Raw genomic sequence first — 16,201 nt, forward strand, 5'->3', positions numbered from 1 at the left:
GATCACATCACGATTGTCACGTAGCACATGATTATTAATCTCTTCACTCACTCTATCTATAGACTACAATATATTACTAAACATAGTTCTAACGATGATTCAACTTGGTATCAACTATTGCTATAGCAAAACAGTTGGTGTCTATCGTCAAGTACCAGCATCCTTCAATGAGATGTTCTCCATACTCTCCATCTATCACATAATGTATATCGCAGTGATATTCACAAGTCAGCCATTCCTCCTCTACTCCCTACTTAGTCTGAGAACCAACTCATTCTCTCTTTGGCCACGTCTTGTAATCAATTGTGTCGATCTTCCTAATGGAAATGGGTGAGTGTCATCACTGCCGCCATGTATAGGTTAGTCATATGCATAACTAACAATCTGATAACAACAATCTAGTATTGCCCAATGCGAAGTATATAGCAATCCATTCTTTTACTGTTTCCTCATCGTATCTCTATCGATCATTGGTGCGATACTCTACAGGACCTACTCGTACTCTGAGTACATTCTGTCATTCCCCAAACTCCAACAGCATTCATTGAAGCAACAGGTCAAGTCTGCCATATACTCCAACTTCTGGACTGCCTTTTACACTTCATTCTACCTTGCCATAGCCACATTCTTCTATGGTATCATACTCCTGTAAGTAGTACTGATGGATTGAATGTGTATACACAATGACACTAATGTCATACATCTCTAGAACTCTATTTAGGACATTCCCACTTCGAATCATATCATTCGCATCAAAGGTTTGGCTCTACTCGTTGGTACTGTTCTACCAACACTTCCTTAGAGTACACCTCTATGAGATATTCTTTACCAAGGTAATAATCATCAATTGCACCTTTTGGATCAACTTTGTTGTTGAATACTGACTCATTCATTCACTTGACCAAATAGAATATCAAGTTTATAACCGACAAGTTCACTAAGATAAACATTGAGAATAACAATGTGTTCTTATTGCAAGGACTTGGTTCATCTGATCCATTGGTTCAACACCACGCATGGAGAGACTTCCTTCATCTCAGCCAGTACTCAGAGGGTAGACGTTCCTATCTCTTCAATGAGATGAAGCAAATGGCAGAGTCTCCATCCATCATCAAGATTGTTCAAGAGTATGAGCGTATGATGACAGATGTCATCAACAAACTTCAATGTCCACCAGAACATTACCAACAACAGCAGCAGCAACAGCAGAACCAGAAGGAGGCGACGGACATTACCACAACTTTGCTTCATGGACTACACAAACTCCTTGGCATTTCCGTTGAGTTTGACATCTATGAGTGCGAGATCAGACAGTGCATGTCCAACACACAGCCAATTGTTTGGGCCATCGAAGCGCTCTCTGCCTTTGTCATGTCCTCATTGGACACATCGAATAGAGAGTCACGTGAACATGTCAACCTCATTCATCAGTATCACATTCTTCAGAGATTCCTCAGTCCACTGGTTGAATTGATGGCAATACTCGACCGACTTGAGCTCAAGAACACTTCAACCACCACTTTGACCGAGTCATCAGTGATACCTGATACAATATTCCTTCGAAGACTCCTTGGCACATCGGAAATACCTCCAACTTGCATTGGAATCCTATCAACAGTCAGACCTCACTTTAGACTGTTGAAATATGGTAAGTGTGAACAACTACTGCAATCAGTACAGTGATCACTAACATTCATTCTCTCTTTTATATAGTTGGCAAGAACATTATATCTCATTTACTCAACTCTTTCGGTAATCAATTATCAGATAGTTCATTCCCTTATCAATACCGACTCCTGCTCAAAGAATACAGACAATCAAATACTATGGTATTTGGTGGTAATAATTAAATAATTACAAGTGTGTACCCAATTAATACAGGCTGGCACAATCATCTATTATCTACATTATAATAATAATTATCATCTCTTAGTTCCTATTGTACAGTCTGGTCAGTCAACCAGCTCCTCAGTTGATATTTGGTTCATTGTTGTGATGGTGTTACCAGTTGTTGTGGTGATGGTCACTTCTGGTTCATTAGACAATGATGAGACACTGACCACTGATCCTTGTGTACTAGTGTTTGATTCTGATGATGTTGATACGTTATCAACATTTATCGTTGGGGTCACAACATAGACCGTCTCGGTTGTTGATGTCGATTGGACGGCACTGGGTGGTGGTGATGATACCAATTGGATGTCAGAGCTGGGTGATCCTACTGGACTGACTGGAATGCTGTCTACAATTGGTGAGGACTTGGTCTCGAATTTTCTGTGTGACAGCATTGACACCTGTCCCAAGAAAGAAATGGTAATGTCGCTGGAGACTATGCCAAATGGCTCGCCATCCACTTGCATGGCGGTAGTTGGATGCTTCTTTGTTCTGTGCTTCAAAACAATGTGCGAGCCTTGTGCCAGTTTGAACGGAGACATGACACCACTGATGATGGAGCCGAGATGAGGGAGGTTCGACACGCCCACGACCTCTAGTTTGCCMATCGTCAATCTTTTGTTCTTTGAACGCACCCTTGACTCGTTTCCACAGACGTGCGCCACCTGCATAGTTGTTGACATTTATGATCATGATTCCTTGGATGTTCTTATCCAACTGCAGTGGTTTGCCATCGATGATGATCTCGAGTAGTTCATTCATCAGGGGGAACTTCTTGGTCATGAACTCCTCCAGACCTATCTTGCCGTACCACAGCTTGTTGATAACTCTACCCTTGAAAAGATGTGGATTTGCGTTCCTTGCCTCATGGAATCCAAGGGCAATGTCAGCATCCAGTCCGATGCTAAAATAGTTGTTCATCACGATTGATCTAGACTCCTTCTCTACCTCATTGATCTCAACTGTCCATCTAAGTTGGGGGTAATCAAATTAGATTGATGTCAAACTCTAAATCAGTCAGCGAGATCACATACGTATCCAACTTTGTCATCTTTGAATCGGAGATATCCTTCAGGACAGATGTCAGTGGCTGTCCACTGTAGCCTGGTCCCCATCCAAGTGATCTAGACATGTCATTGCCTGTTCCAAGTGGGATAATGGCAATTGGTATGGGTGGCATGTTGTACTTCTTGAGGGCCTGTAGTAGCCATCCAACAGTACCATCGCCACCACACACCAAGAATCGTATCTTTTCCATCTCAGTTGGGTTCTCCTCTAGGTATCGCTGGACTATCTGAATGACATGGTCTGGACCGTCATGTATCAGATCAATCAGTTGCATTGGGTTGATAAGGGAAGCGAACTTGCGCATGAAGGTCTTGCCCAGCTGTCCACCAGACTTGGAGTTGACAAAGATGAGTAGGGCCTTGGCTGGAAGTGGGGCCTCAAGTCTCCACTGCACTGGACCGACATGCTCCTTGTCGTGGTTGTTGTAGCTGGATGTGTCCAACAGGGAGATGCACGATGGTGGGATGATTAACTCTGCGAGGTCACCAAAGTCACACTGGATCTGCTGCTTGTCGATGCAGCTGCTGTGCACATGTCTGCGACACCATGCACATTTGAAGTGCGCCAGAGAGAAGGACGTGTCCACCTTCTCATTGCAATGAATGCAAGGCTTGACCTCCTTCAGGTTGCCCTGAATCCAATGGTGATGATTGAATTCATCGCGATTGCGATCAGCATTTGATAATGTGTGCGAGTCGATGATGCGATGATATGTGATACGACAATTGGATGGGGTCTTGTCTCTGCAGGCGTCGTGAGCCACGTAGCGACAGTCGATGCATGTGTAGCATGTATCGGAAGATGTAAAAGTAGTCTCACGACAGTAGTTACAGAACTTCTTGAGACCCTTGGATGAGAGATTGAATCGATGTGGTGCTATTCTAATCGACAGATCTACATTGGCGATTGTGTCGTTTGGTTCAAACGATGAACTACCATCTCCAGGGTTTGGACGATCCTGTTGCACTCTACATTGTACAGTGACCTGTGATGTGCATCTAGAGTGTGATTTGAAGTTACAATCAACACATTGGAAGCCTTGTGAGCACAAGCCCCATAGAAGTCCTGCACAGTGATCACAAAATGTCTGTTGTCGTCAAGTGTTGTTGTTAGGGAATGTTGATTATTTGTAACATTATCAAGATACATACGAATGTATTGAAAGTCTTTACTTTCCAATTGTGAACTATATGAGGATGATTGCTCATTGATTTAAATATGTATAATAATACAACATGTAATGTAATAATAACAAAGATGAATGAATGAAATTGGTGAAACAAACAGTACAATTTCAGAATTCAGATCTTCATCCTCAGAAGGACATTGAACGAAAACAGAAACACACTCACATAGAAACAGATACAAACACACAACAACAATGGATGAACTTCTTGACGACTACTTGAATGGAGGTAGTTATACTCAGAAGCACTGGAATGCACCTGATGCCTTCTTAAAAGAGGATGATACTCCTGTACATTATATTCAACAGTTGGCATTATTTATCAATCAATATAGTTGGCTGTATAGGGAGAGAACAATTGACTTCTTTCTCAATGATGTATGGTCATTGGTGCCAGTCGAGTGGCATGAGCCTCTACTATCAATGACCGATACAGAGTGTCTTTGGTTCGCGTCGGCCGATGTTGTTAAGGACACATGGCCACAATCACTTAGGACCTTTGTCACTGAGGCCAAACGACTATGGATGCCAAAGACTGTGAAAAGAGATGAACAACGTTGGAAGATGCCAGACTTTGCTCTGCCATCACTCAAGCTAAAGATGTCAGAGAAAAAGATACACGAGATCAAGAGAATGGCAGAGTTGGTGGACAGTGTCGCAATCATCATGAAACCAGACGAGATCGTTGACATTGGTTCAGGCGAGGGATACCTCACTCAAGTGCTCTCACATCAATATCATCACAGCCTTACTGCTATCGACTGTTCAGAATCATTCATTGGTGGTGCAATCAAACGACAGAATCAGATAGAGGTGGAGAGAGTATCGGCAAGGATGAAGGCGCTAAATGTGGTGTCAAGTACAACTACTACCAACAACAACAACAAAGATGTCGTTCAGGAGGAGATAGTGGAGGGAGACGACGAGACCACAACAATAACAAAGAAAAAGATAAAGATAAGACTTACACCTGAGCAACAACAAGAGTTGGCAGATAGGAAGAAGATGGAAAAGTTGGAAAAGAGGAAGGCATTGTTGGATGAGATGGATATCAGTGGTCCAAAGATGTGTGTCGCAATGATATCGCCAGAGATGAAGAATGATGACTTTATCAATCTGCTGGCCAAACACGATTCATCCAAGCAATACCAGTCGATAATGATGATTGGATTGCACACCTGCGGTACATTGGCCTCCACCATGATTGCAAACTATGTACAATGCAACAGAGTCAATTGTCTGGTCGATGTTGGTTGTTGCTACTACAGGATACCAGGTCATTCATACCAGTTCCTGTCAGAGAGCGCACGAGGTCTGGTGGAGCTGGGGCCTGCCGCACTAAAGCTCAGCTGCGAGGCGTCCGACTTCTCATATGGCACACGATCAGATGATCAACTATATTCACTCAACGAGTTCAAGTACAGCATGAAGGTACACTTCTTCCGTGTGATCTTTGAGACAGCACTCATTCGATTGTATGGCGCAGATCACTCATTCACCATTCGTTGTATCTCTCGTGCCAACTCTGCAACGTTTGAACTATATGCACAGAGTGCACTGAAACGAATGACATCACAATTGGACAAACAACGAAAGGATGGTGGTGGAGTGCATGACAACAGGTCATTGCCAACATTGGACCAACTAATGGAGATTTACCATCAGTATGAGAATGACCAAAAGAAGATATCATTGTTCCTACTACTACGAGGTTTGATTGCGCCCGTACTCGAGTCATACATCGTCATGGATCGTTGGTTATTCCTGGATGAGTCACGCCAACATACCGAGAAAGTCACCGGCCAAACATCCACGCTGCGATCATTCATCGTACCAATCTTTGAAGAGACCATCTCACCTAGGAACTACGCCATACTCAGCTTCAAACAACCATTGACGAAGCAGATGCCTCAATAATAACAATAATATATTTGGTACTTTATTCAATCTTTGGGAATAATCCAATAGCACCATACTGATTCAAGTCCAACAGGGTGGCAATGAGGGACTTCTCATCGAGTTTTGATTGATCAGCGGAGGCTGCCCTTCGGAGATCAGCATACTTTAGACCATTGTTGTTCTTTTGCAACACATTCCATATGTTCTCCCAGGCCATCGGCATCTCAAGGGCGTACATCTGGCCCTCGAATATGCCCACGAGGTACATGGTCTCGTGCTGGTATTGCTTTGGATCGAATGACTTTTGAACCAACTGCTCGATGCCCTCATGGTACTTGGCCAACTCACGCTCCAAAATCTTCTTATTGTTGATTGTAGCCTCCATCTCTTGTACCTTTGCATCTATATCCTCTGAGAACACACGATGCACCTCTGACAGTTGATTGTGATTGGTCTTTATCATTTGGAATGACCTAGATGGCAGTATTGTGAATGACTCCATCTCCTCACCTGTCAACTCTTCATCAACATACACCGACAGCTCTTCAATCCAATGATCTGTCAGTTTCTTTGTTTGAACGACTATCATCTAAGTATGTGGTGGATGGTCCATTGTCAGTCTATCATTGATTGATTGATTGATTGATGGATGGGTGGACTGTACATACCTCTTCCAAGTCGATTAGAAGTTTAAATATGATTGGTACTTTGATGCTCTGTGCATCCAAGAACTGCTGGAGGCGTGTGTATAGTGGTAGTCGCTGATAGAAGTATATTGATCGTGTGAATTGCTCAACCAGGCCATCCATTGTCTTGACACCTGGTATCTCCAACAGTCCTCTCTCGATACAGTACTCAAGCATCGTTGATGTGGCGGGTACACAAGAGATTAGACCTTCATACACCTGTCTAACTGTGAGTGTCTCTGACTTGGGTACCAGACTGGGTAGTCCATTGGCAATCATTGCAGGATTCAGATAGTGTCTGACCTCTTGCATAAAGTCCGATGTAATCACTCGCTTGAATGTCCTACAGAGATGCTGAAGCTTGGACAGATCACTGGCTGCCTCCTTGTCACCAGTCATTCCATATTGATAGTACACCTGGAACTGTCTGTTGGCCTCGCGTAGCAACAGGTCTACCTTTGTGCGATGCTCCAGATTGGCAACGGCAGACTTGTCGCTGACTGCCACCGGATGGAAGAGTAGCTGGTCCAAGCGCTGCTCGATGAACTTGCGATACTCTCCAATTGACGCTATATAGTCAGTGTCTTCTTCGAGTGATGTGAGCACCGCCATGAATGGCTCACATTGCATCCTTCCATAGTGACTCTTGACATAGAGCATTGTGTCTGTGACAGAGTTGAGCTGGTCCCATGGTAACACTGCATCGTCCTTGGTGGTGGCCTCATGATGATACTCATTGTTGATGCCATGCTTTGTGAGTGAGTTGAGTCCTTTGAATATCTCCTGATCTAAGAGCTCCAGCTCTGACTCAAAGTATGTGATCGCTCCTTTGATCATGGCTGCCGCTTGCTCAGCCGCCTGTAACTGTTGTGTCGAGTCCATCTGCATCCATTGTTGAGGGGACTTGACTCGCAGCACCTCGTCCAAAGCATGCCAGTGAACAACAGGGATCAGCTCGTTGAGCTTGGCGCCCAGGTACATCTCCCACTTGGTCTGTCCATCACTCCAATAGAACTTGCACCAACGATGTATCAACTCGTGTGGGGTCCACTTTGATGTGTGGCTAGGGTTGTAGGTGGCCATCTGGTCCTCCTGGTGAAAGGCGCTGTACTTTGGCATCTCCAGCTCGCCCAACATCCACTTGGGTGCCGTCTTCATCAATGCACTACAAGTGGTCTCGTCCTGCTCGGCACGTTGCACGATCTGCTGCTCGGTCGACTCGCTCATTCCTTTGTTTGATGACGCGCCCTTCTTGTTGTTGACCTGAGGTGTCTGCTGTTTCTTTCCCGTATGCAACTGTTGTGATAGCTTCTCTGTAATACGTTCGGCCTGTTCCTTGCGTTTCAGTCGCTCATAGTCGTCCATTGGAGTGATCACTTTACGCAGTTCATGATGATTGAATGTGACGCCAGAGTTGAAAGCGAGTGCTGCCGCTCTCAAAGTGAATGGTGAGGCTGTGACCTCTTGTTGCGGTACATTCAAGAATGAGGACAGACGAGCATGATGCGGTGCAGTGTTCTTTGCCAACTGCTGACTCATATCGACAATATCCTGTGCGAGCTGTTTGTCTGAGCATTGTAACAGGTACTTGCGACGATCTGCTGCCTGTAGTGATCTTAGCTCCTGAGGTACGCTCAGTCCATTATATACTATTGGTTGTTGTTGTTGTTGTGATGATGCTGATGTATAGTATCTATATATATTGAGTGTAGTCGTCCATGTCGATGACGACCCTGTAGTAATAACCTTCTTCAATCGTAACATGATCACGTAAATGATCGAACGAGTCAAACATCGAATGACCTTGTCGGTCCACAAGTTCACACTTTGTTGACATTTCTCGAGAGGCTTTATTTCTTTCACTTGCTACTGTTGTTGTTGTTCTCAAGCTTGATCAGTATGTTGGCAATGATATCAGTGTGAGGGTTGTCACTTAGGACAATCTGAGCGAGCAGTGGCTCGAACGGCAAGAGGACGGGGATGTTCAGTGGCTCCTTGGAGGCGTACGAGAGGAACATGGCGGACTTCTTGCCCATCTCCAGGTTGTGCTCACCAGTCTTGAACGAGAGCAGATTGCATAGGTGGCGCACCAGACCCGGGCAGTGTGCAATGACGATCCTCGACTTTTGTGACAGCTTCGACAGCTGCAGTAGGATGTTCAGGGCCATCAGCTGAACATCGTTGGTTGAGTGACCAAGCAACTCGATCAGTCTCAATATCAAGTTGCTGCCATTTCCAAAGGTGATTGGTGTGCTCTTGAGTTGCAATGTTTGGGGTGGTGACTGAGGCGCTGGTGTAATGGTCGCTGTCGACAGCGTTGGTGTTATCGATAACAACTCGTTGTTGTTACCATTCTGTTGAGGTTGTTGTTGTTGAGTGTTACTATTGTTGTTGTATGTATCTACATTATATGGTGATGATATTGGATCAGAGGCAAGTACGGTGTTGGTTTGAATTGGCGAGATGACGATCATATCGAATAGTGGGTCACAGATTGGACGCATCAAGACAATATCGGCCTGCTCACGCGATGACTTTGATCTGAGGATGAGCTCCAGCGCCTCCATGCCTGCGAGCAATGCATCGTCATTGTCAAAGGTGAATAGTGACATGTCCAGTGTCTCGAGTATCACACGTGCCAAGTAAGGTGGCGTGCTGATCAGTGTCGGTAGTTTGGCATTGTCAAACAGCATGAACTGAATGTCGCTCTGTGCAAATGTACCCTGTACCTGTGCCTGCTGTTGCTGTTGTTGCTGCTGCTGCTCATCGAGTACCTTCATCGGCAACTTCTTTGCAATCTTTGAGAAGATCTCCAGGATGTAGCGTGGCGTGTTGTCAATGGCGGCGTCATACATGCTGAGCACGGTCTGATCGCCAGCCACCAAGCCCTGACGATACTTTAGGTGAGAGTGCATCACCTGCACAAGGGCAGTGAGTGCAGTTGGATGTGAGGCGATGGTCGAGTCATTGGGCGCGAGGAGGATGGCGTTCCTCAATATCGCAATCACCTTGCTGACGATCTCTATGTTGTTGCTGATTCGCATTGTGTAGGTCGATGTTGCAGGGTCCTCGACAAAGGTGACGATAGTCGATATTATAGCGTCGAGCAGTGAACAAGTCGAGTACTGTCCCCTCTCTATATACTGTGCATTGGTGACCAGTGTCAGCTTGCCCTGATATGCTCGCGACAACAATGAGTTGATCGCAAACATGACCGAGTTGCGGTCTTGAGCACACAAGTATGAGATCAGTCGTTTGTTTGATGTATCTTCGATCAGTCTCTTATTCAATCTATTTGAATAGCATGGTATATCTGTTCTACTAAAGTCTGATTCGATGTACGTATGGCAATGATGTTAGATCAAATATTTGATTGATTGTTTGATTTGATTGATTGAATGTAGACGATCATACAGTTATATAGTTGGAATTGTTGGACAGCTTGTTGTGTAGACATGTAGGGTACATTGAATCTTGACATGTTTGATTGATTATATATATATATATCTTTGTACTTTATCTGTAACTCTATCAAACAAAAAGGAAGAATACACAATGATTCATTCAAATTTGAATTTTTTAACGGCTTCAGCAGTAATGAAGACGACTCACTCACTCTACCGTGGCAACATTCAGACAGCCTTTGTCGTTGTTGAGTACCTCAAGGCCAACCCCGACATGATCAACCCATCGACACCACCTCTTCAATCAAAGAACGTGTCTGTTGCTGTTCGTAACTCAGAAGAGTTTGATTAATAGTTGTATTTATAGTTGTTATTCAAAGTAGTAGTAGGGAAGTAGGGGATGGAGGGGAGTTGGATGGAAGGATAGTATATCCTCAACGCTAAAGCGGGCATTTGATTGATTACATGGTGTGGCGTCTCGTGTTCGTAGTAGTAAAGTGGTGGATGGATGGTCGTGGCCCAGCCAGACCAAAGTTTGTTGTTGCTGTTGGGCCAATATCTTCTTGTTGTTGTTGTTGTTGTTGTTGTAAATTGTAAAGAGTTGGTTGTTTGTTATGTATGTATGATGATTGATTGCAGCGCTTCAAAAACTTAAATATTATTCTGTTGATCCAAACGGATGTACTTGTCGCCTGGTACGTTGATGCCTAGCTTGCCAAAGAATTGGTTCCTATGGTACTCTGTGGTCTTGGGAAGGATGGCAGGCCGCTTGATGACCTCAATGGTGAATGGCTCCATGCCTGGGATGACCCTAGTCTCCTTCTCCTCGCCGCCAGCCTCCTTGCTCTTCAGTACGGAGCCGACACGATACATGATCAGACCCGTTAGAATTACAATCAGTCCTCCTAGTGTGTACATTGAGAATGCCTGGTAGATCGACTCTGGCACAATGAATCTGAGCGAGAACACAATGTTGGCAATTGGGAGTCTCAATGTGTTGGCAATAGAGTAAACTGTTGCTCCTGCGTGCTATATTGGTTTGGATTATGTTTGTTTGGCGATGTTAATATTTGATTGATTGAAAGTCAATTTGAATGGACATACCTTAATGACCAAAAGAATAAAGACGTTGTAGATGATGTTGATGGCCATGTAACACATGATAATGATGTAGGCGTTGTGGCAGTTGTCACATGGGATGCTGTGAGCTGGAGGGTCGAATGCACAACCTGGGTTGGTGATGTTGGTGATGGAGTTGATTCCACTTAGACAGTAGGCACCGTCTCTAAGCGATGGGATAACCTGGGAGAACTTGACTGTGGCGGGTGGTGGCAAAATGTCGTTGATTGGGAACAGGAATGTGCCTGTGATGCCCTGGAACGTGTTGTCCCAGAACTGGAGGTACCACACATCCATGTCGTCGACGGCCTGGAAACCAATGTCCTTGTAGACGTTGGAGGCAGCCATCGGAATCATGGAGATCAGATAGAATAGGTTCCAGAATGGCTTGTTGCCAGAGTTCTCTCCCTTACCAAACAGCGAGGGCACCAACGCAACAAACACACCGCCAATGATGACGGTGGCGCCGAGCAGCTGCACCCAAGAGTAGCGAGTCTTCAGGAAGAAGAACGAGCCAATCATAGTGATGGGGATGATCGCCTGGTTGAGCAGCTGCTGCAGTGGTCCCGACGTGCTGATACCTCCGATGATGACAAAGTAACCCGACACGGCGTCCAAAGCACCCATGATCAAGAACTTGTACTTGGGGAAGGCACGTGTCTCTGCGGGGATATCATTGGTGAACACTATCTTATAAGCCACCACTGATCCAAACACTGGGATATAACCATAGTTGGTCAATTGACTAAAAATATTTGTTTGATTGATTGTATGTGTGTGTGAGTGAGTGTGATCAATCAATCAATCACATGACTTGACTAAATATATATCTTACTTGAGGAAGAAACCATAGTTTGAGAATGAATTCATTGTCAACTTCAACAAGACACTGTTGATTACACCAGAGACAACGTAGAGAGTGCAGTAGAGCAGGATGATCATTGACTCACGTGTCAGGGTGGGCAGTTTGATGTCGAATCCACACGTCCACCATCTGCTCTTGTTTTTGATTGGACTACATGACGCATCGCTGTTATTCAACGACTTATCGATTCCGATTGCACTATCCTCGTCTGGTGCGAGGAGAGGTTGTCTCTCTACATCTTTTCCCATTGTATTGTTATTTATACTATTGCTAGATTAATACTTTGTTGTTAAAGATGTTGATTTAAATTATATAATATATATATATATATTATTATTATATTAGTATCGTATATATATATATGGTATGAATGTTATAATAATAAAGAGATAGATTGATAGATAATTATTTGTTTGAATATATTTGAAGGAGGACAGACTTATCAAAGAACAATCAGATTATGTCAAGGACTATTCAAAAACACACCCACATTGGCAATCATACAATCACTTTGATCAGTTTTACCAACAACCTACCTTTTGATTTTTTTTTCGAGCATAACGTCACCGTCAGGTGTGGCAAGTCCGAGCCATCCCAAATCTCCTTGGAACATTCATGGTCCCATGACCACCATTCAATAACAATAAATCAGAACTGTGTTACTGCTTGCTAACTGATCACAAAAGAAGGTACCTAATATATCATTATTATTATTATTATTATTTGTTGTTGTTATTGCTTATCATTATCACCAAAGTCAGTAGTAAAGATTGACTTCTCTTTGAGTATGTTATCGATGATGTTGATCTTGTCTGTCTTGTAGGGATAGACGTAGGAGTCGCCACTGGGCAGTGAATAGATCTTGGTCACCTTGTTCAGATGCATCTGCGCCTTTAGATGTCTCTTGTAGGAGATCAATGGGGTGGCGCCAGCCTTGGAGTAGACGTCGCGCAACACCAACTCGGTCTGGGACTTGTCGCGCATGTAGCTGTTGGCCTCCACCGCCATGAATGGCACGATGAGATGTGACAGTCCAATGGGGAAACTGGCTTGCAGAGCAAACCTCGATGCCAGCAGCATTGGAATGAATGTTCCCAAGAACACCTTGACATTGGATATTGTCCTCTCTTTGGATGTGTGTAGTCTAATCGATGAGTTGAGCACTGCAATACTAGCATCCTCCTCATCCTTTGTAATCGGTACTATTCCGTACTCTTCTATTAATTGATTGCGAATTGATGGTTCCTCTGTGTTTGTGCGTGCGTGATTAGGACATGCGTATTAGTATCATGATCCTACATCAACAACAACTACTTCACCAACATACTATCCAAGTCATTGAATGTTAACTTCTCGACTGAAGCAATGTCATTCTTGAATGTGGTCTTGACACCTGACGCTATGTATGTATCTATGATTGGTTTGACGCGTTCACCTAATGGCCATGCAGGAGAGACGATGGCAATGGCAGCATTCTCATCACCAAATGAGTAGATGGAAGTGTCGTCTGGTGCCGTGTAGACATCGTACTTTTCAAAGTTGATGGTGTCCTCATAGCCCAACTCTTTAGCTCGGTTGATGTAGTACTGCTTTCTATCATGTGGCACCTGTTTGAACGACTTGTTGTGACTCTCAACGAATGACTTTGTCGAGAAGTCCAATGGTGCTGTTGCCAACAAGTTGGTGCCCATGAACACCGAATATATTGTCAATGTCAACTTTCCAACTCTAACCATATTGTTATATTCTATATTATATTGTTATGAAGTGTTGTGAATGAATGAAGATGAACATCAGATGACACACACCCTTGGTCATCACCAACTTCACAAAGTGCGAAAGTGACAAAACTCCAAGTTCCCAACTTTATCTTGAAATGAATGATTGAGTAAGAGAGAGATAAAGATAATTATAACTCATAATAATAATAATAATAACAACAACATGTTGGATACATTCTCATATATATTACTAAGGAATATATATGAATACTTGGGAAATGAACAGATAGACTGTGTTTCATTGGGTATAACATGCAAGCACTTGTATCATTTCACATCATCCAGACATAATGTGAACACTTCACATTTACTCTGGAGCAAGACATCACCAATTGTAATCGATGAATCATTATACGAATCATTGGTACACTTGGAGTTGGCTGCTGACTATGACAAACCATTCGTCCTGGTATCATGTCCCCCAACACTACGTAAACTGTCAATGGGTCACTGCTTCAATCATCCACTAAAGCCTGGTAGCCTGCCCAAGTCAATAACATCACTTACCCTGGCTAAGTGCTTTGATAAGGAGTTGGAGAGAGGCACTCTACCAGACACACTGACCGAACTCACCTTTGGAATGGACTATTGGCATGAACTGTTGCCCGGTCTCTTGCCAAACAACATACAGAAACTGACACTAAGTCGGCGATACAACGAACCAATCAGTCAGGGTGTACTTCCAAGTGCAATGACAGAGTTGACATTTGGTGTATACTTCAACAAACAGATTGAACCCAACGTGTTACCAACGAGCTTGACCAAGTTAACATTTGGTATCGACTTTAATCAAACAATAACTGGATCATTGCCACCAGGTCTAAAGTCATTGACACTCAATGGGAACTTCAATCGACAACTTGTACCAGGTGACTTGCCCAACAGCTTGACAAGTCTTCATTTTGGACATAGTTTCAATCAACCATTGATCCCTGGAACTCTTCCTGACTCCATAACAACCCTAAAGTTCAGTATTGGATTCGATCGACCAATCGAGCCAAACACAATGCCAAAGGGTCTCGTTGAGGTCTACTTTGGATACTCGTTTAATCATCAGATCGCACCAAACACATTCCATCAATCACTCAAGACACTGTCATTCGAGTTTGAGTTTAATCAAGTCTTCTTGCCTGGTTCCCTGCCTGATTCGTTGACCGTGCTCCTGCTTGGCTACCAATACAACCAACCAATCGCCGCTGATGTGCTGCCTCCCGGCCTAAAGGCATTGAGTCTTGATCACAGATTCAATCGAGTGATCGAACCAGGTGTACTACCAAACACCATCTCTGATTTGAAGTTGAGCAAGCTGTTCAACCGAATGATCGAGCCATACAGTCTGCCACAGTCACTGAAGCGACTAGTGTTTGGAAACAACTATGACCAGATACTACAGCCCAATGCCATTCCAGAGGGTGTCAAGATATTGACCTTTGGCGATCAATACAATCAACCATTGCTACCTGACATCCTACCTCGATCACTGGAGAATCTAACAATGGGCAAGAACTTCTTCCAGGCCATCATACCTGGTACACTTCCAGAGGGACTCCAGACATTGGTATTTGGTTTGTTCTACAATCTTATGCTGGTGCCAGGTTGCTTACCCTCGACCCTTACAGAGCTTACCTTTGGCGAGAGTTACAACCACGAGATGCTGCCAAATGCCTACCCAGCATCGTTGAAGAAGTTGACGTTTGGCACCAACTTTAATCAATCGATACCAGCTGGAGCACTGTCTGACACACTTGCCGAGTTGACCGTTGGCCGAATGTTTACACCACCTGTGGACCAGGTGTCACTCCCAAAGGGTCTAAAGTCATTCACTCTTCATGACCTTGCTGGACAGGGTGCCTATCTTGGACAGCTGAGTGGCGAGTCGATTAATTTCGTCCAGACCAATGCAACCTACATCTATCAGAGGATCAGTCTACACTCACCTGTAAAGATCAACATCCGTCGACTTCAATTGACTATTGCTGGACACGATGCCAACATCAAGAGTTACTTTGCACTGATCGCCAAGAACATACCATGTGCAGACACCTATCACATCAAGGCCATCTTCCTTTCAAAAGAGTACCATCTACGATTCTTTGATATTGAGAAACAAGTGGCTATTATAGTTTGGAAGAGTTCACAGAGCAAGTTGTCAAAGTACTCGTTCTTCAACATTCCATACGCTCAATGATCAACTTGGTTGGGAACACCCACACCCCCCACTCCTGGATGTAACGGACAACAAATTCAAATTTTGAATGAATGTGTGTAGAATAATGTGTGAATGTAAAATACAGAGTTTT

General features: G+C 43.9%; 9 protein-coding genes across 9 annotated transcripts; 4 read left to right on the top strand and 5 right to left on the bottom strand.

The window, feature by feature from the left end:
• Positions 1-31: 31 nt before the first annotated feature.
• On the top strand, positions 32-1,844 carry SAMD00019534_095620 (hypothetical protein; the record flags this gene model as incomplete). The annotated part of the gene is made up of 4 exons (XM_012895029.1): positions 32-330; positions 403-649; positions 949-1,648; positions 1,714-1,844. Coding segments are annotated over 4 exons (1,377 nt in total), but the record flags the coding sequence as incomplete, so codon positions are not given.
• Positions 1,845-1,952: 108 nt separating this feature from the next.
• On the bottom strand, positions 1,953-4,169 carry SAMD00019534_095630 (hypothetical protein; the record flags this gene model as incomplete). Its single annotated transcript, XM_012895030.1, has 4 exons — positions 1,953-2,488; positions 2,550-2,863; positions 2,928-4,048; positions 4,113-4,169. The coding sequence occupies 4 exons, from the start codon at positions 4,167-4,169 to the stop codon at positions 1,953-1,955; spliced, it is 2,028 nt and encodes a 675-aa protein (XP_012750484.1).
• Positions 4,170-4,342: 173 nt separating this feature from the next.
• SAMD00019534_095640 (hypothetical protein) lies at positions 4,343-6,064 on the top strand (the record flags this gene model as incomplete). The annotated part of the gene is made up of 1 exon (XM_012895031.1): positions 4,343-6,064. The coding sequence occupies one exon, from the start codon at positions 4,343-4,345 to the stop codon at positions 6,062-6,064; it is 1,722 nt and encodes a 573-aa protein (XP_012750485.1).
• Positions 6,065-6,086: 22 nt separating this feature from the next.
• On the bottom strand, positions 6,087-8,496 carry SAMD00019534_095650 (hypothetical protein; the record flags this gene model as incomplete). The annotated part of the gene is made up of 2 exons (XM_012895032.1): positions 6,087-6,635; positions 6,715-8,496. 2 exons carry the CDS (start codon positions 8,494-8,496, stop codon positions 6,087-6,089), a joined length of 2,331 nt encoding a protein of 776 aa, XP_012750486.1.
• Positions 8,497-8,603: 107 nt separating this feature from the next.
• SAMD00019534_095660 (hypothetical protein) lies at positions 8,604-10,058 on the bottom strand (the record flags this gene model as incomplete). Its single annotated transcript, XM_012895033.1, has 1 exon — positions 8,604-10,058. A coding segment is annotated over one exon (1,455 nt), but the record flags the coding sequence as incomplete, so codon positions are not given.
• A 271-nt stretch (positions 10,059-10,329) lies between these two features.
• On the top strand, positions 10,330-10,488 carry SAMD00019534_095670 (hypothetical protein; the record flags this gene model as incomplete). The annotated part of the gene is made up of 1 exon (XM_012895034.1): positions 10,330-10,488. One exon carries the CDS (start codon positions 10,330-10,332, stop codon positions 10,486-10,488), a length of 159 nt encoding a protein of 52 aa, XP_012750488.1.
• Positions 10,489-10,787: 299 nt separating this feature from the next.
• Positions 10,788-12,368, bottom strand: SAMD00019534_095680 (hypothetical protein; the record flags this gene model as incomplete). Its single annotated transcript, XM_012895035.1, has 3 exons — positions 10,788-11,165; positions 11,241-12,000; positions 12,091-12,368. The coding sequence occupies 3 exons, from the start codon at positions 12,366-12,368 to the stop codon at positions 10,788-10,790; spliced, it is 1,416 nt and encodes a 471-aa protein (XP_012750489.1).
• Positions 12,369-12,852: 484 nt separating this feature from the next.
• SAMD00019534_095690 (hypothetical protein) lies at positions 12,853-13,938 on the bottom strand (the record flags this gene model as incomplete). Its single annotated transcript, XM_012895036.1, has 3 exons — positions 12,853-13,337; positions 13,448-13,867; positions 13,929-13,938. 3 exons carry the CDS (start codon positions 13,936-13,938, stop codon positions 12,853-12,855), a joined length of 915 nt encoding a protein of 304 aa, XP_012750490.1.
• Positions 13,939-14,064: 126 nt separating this feature from the next.
• Positions 14,065-16,089, top strand: SAMD00019534_095700 (hypothetical protein; the record flags this gene model as incomplete). Its single annotated transcript, XM_012895037.1, has 1 exon — positions 14,065-16,089. The coding sequence occupies one exon, from the start codon at positions 14,065-14,067 to the stop codon at positions 16,087-16,089; it is 2,025 nt and encodes a 674-aa protein (XP_012750491.1).
• Positions 16,090-16,201: the final 112 nt, after the last annotated feature.

The sequence above is a fragment of the Acytostelium subglobosum genome (genome assembly GCF_000787575.1).
Source record: "Acytostelium subglobosum LB1 DNA, scaffold: scaffold23, whole genome shotgun sequence".
Lineage (NCBI taxonomy): Eukaryota > Evosea > Eumycetozoa > Acytosteliales > Acytosteliaceae > Acytostelium > Acytostelium subglobosum.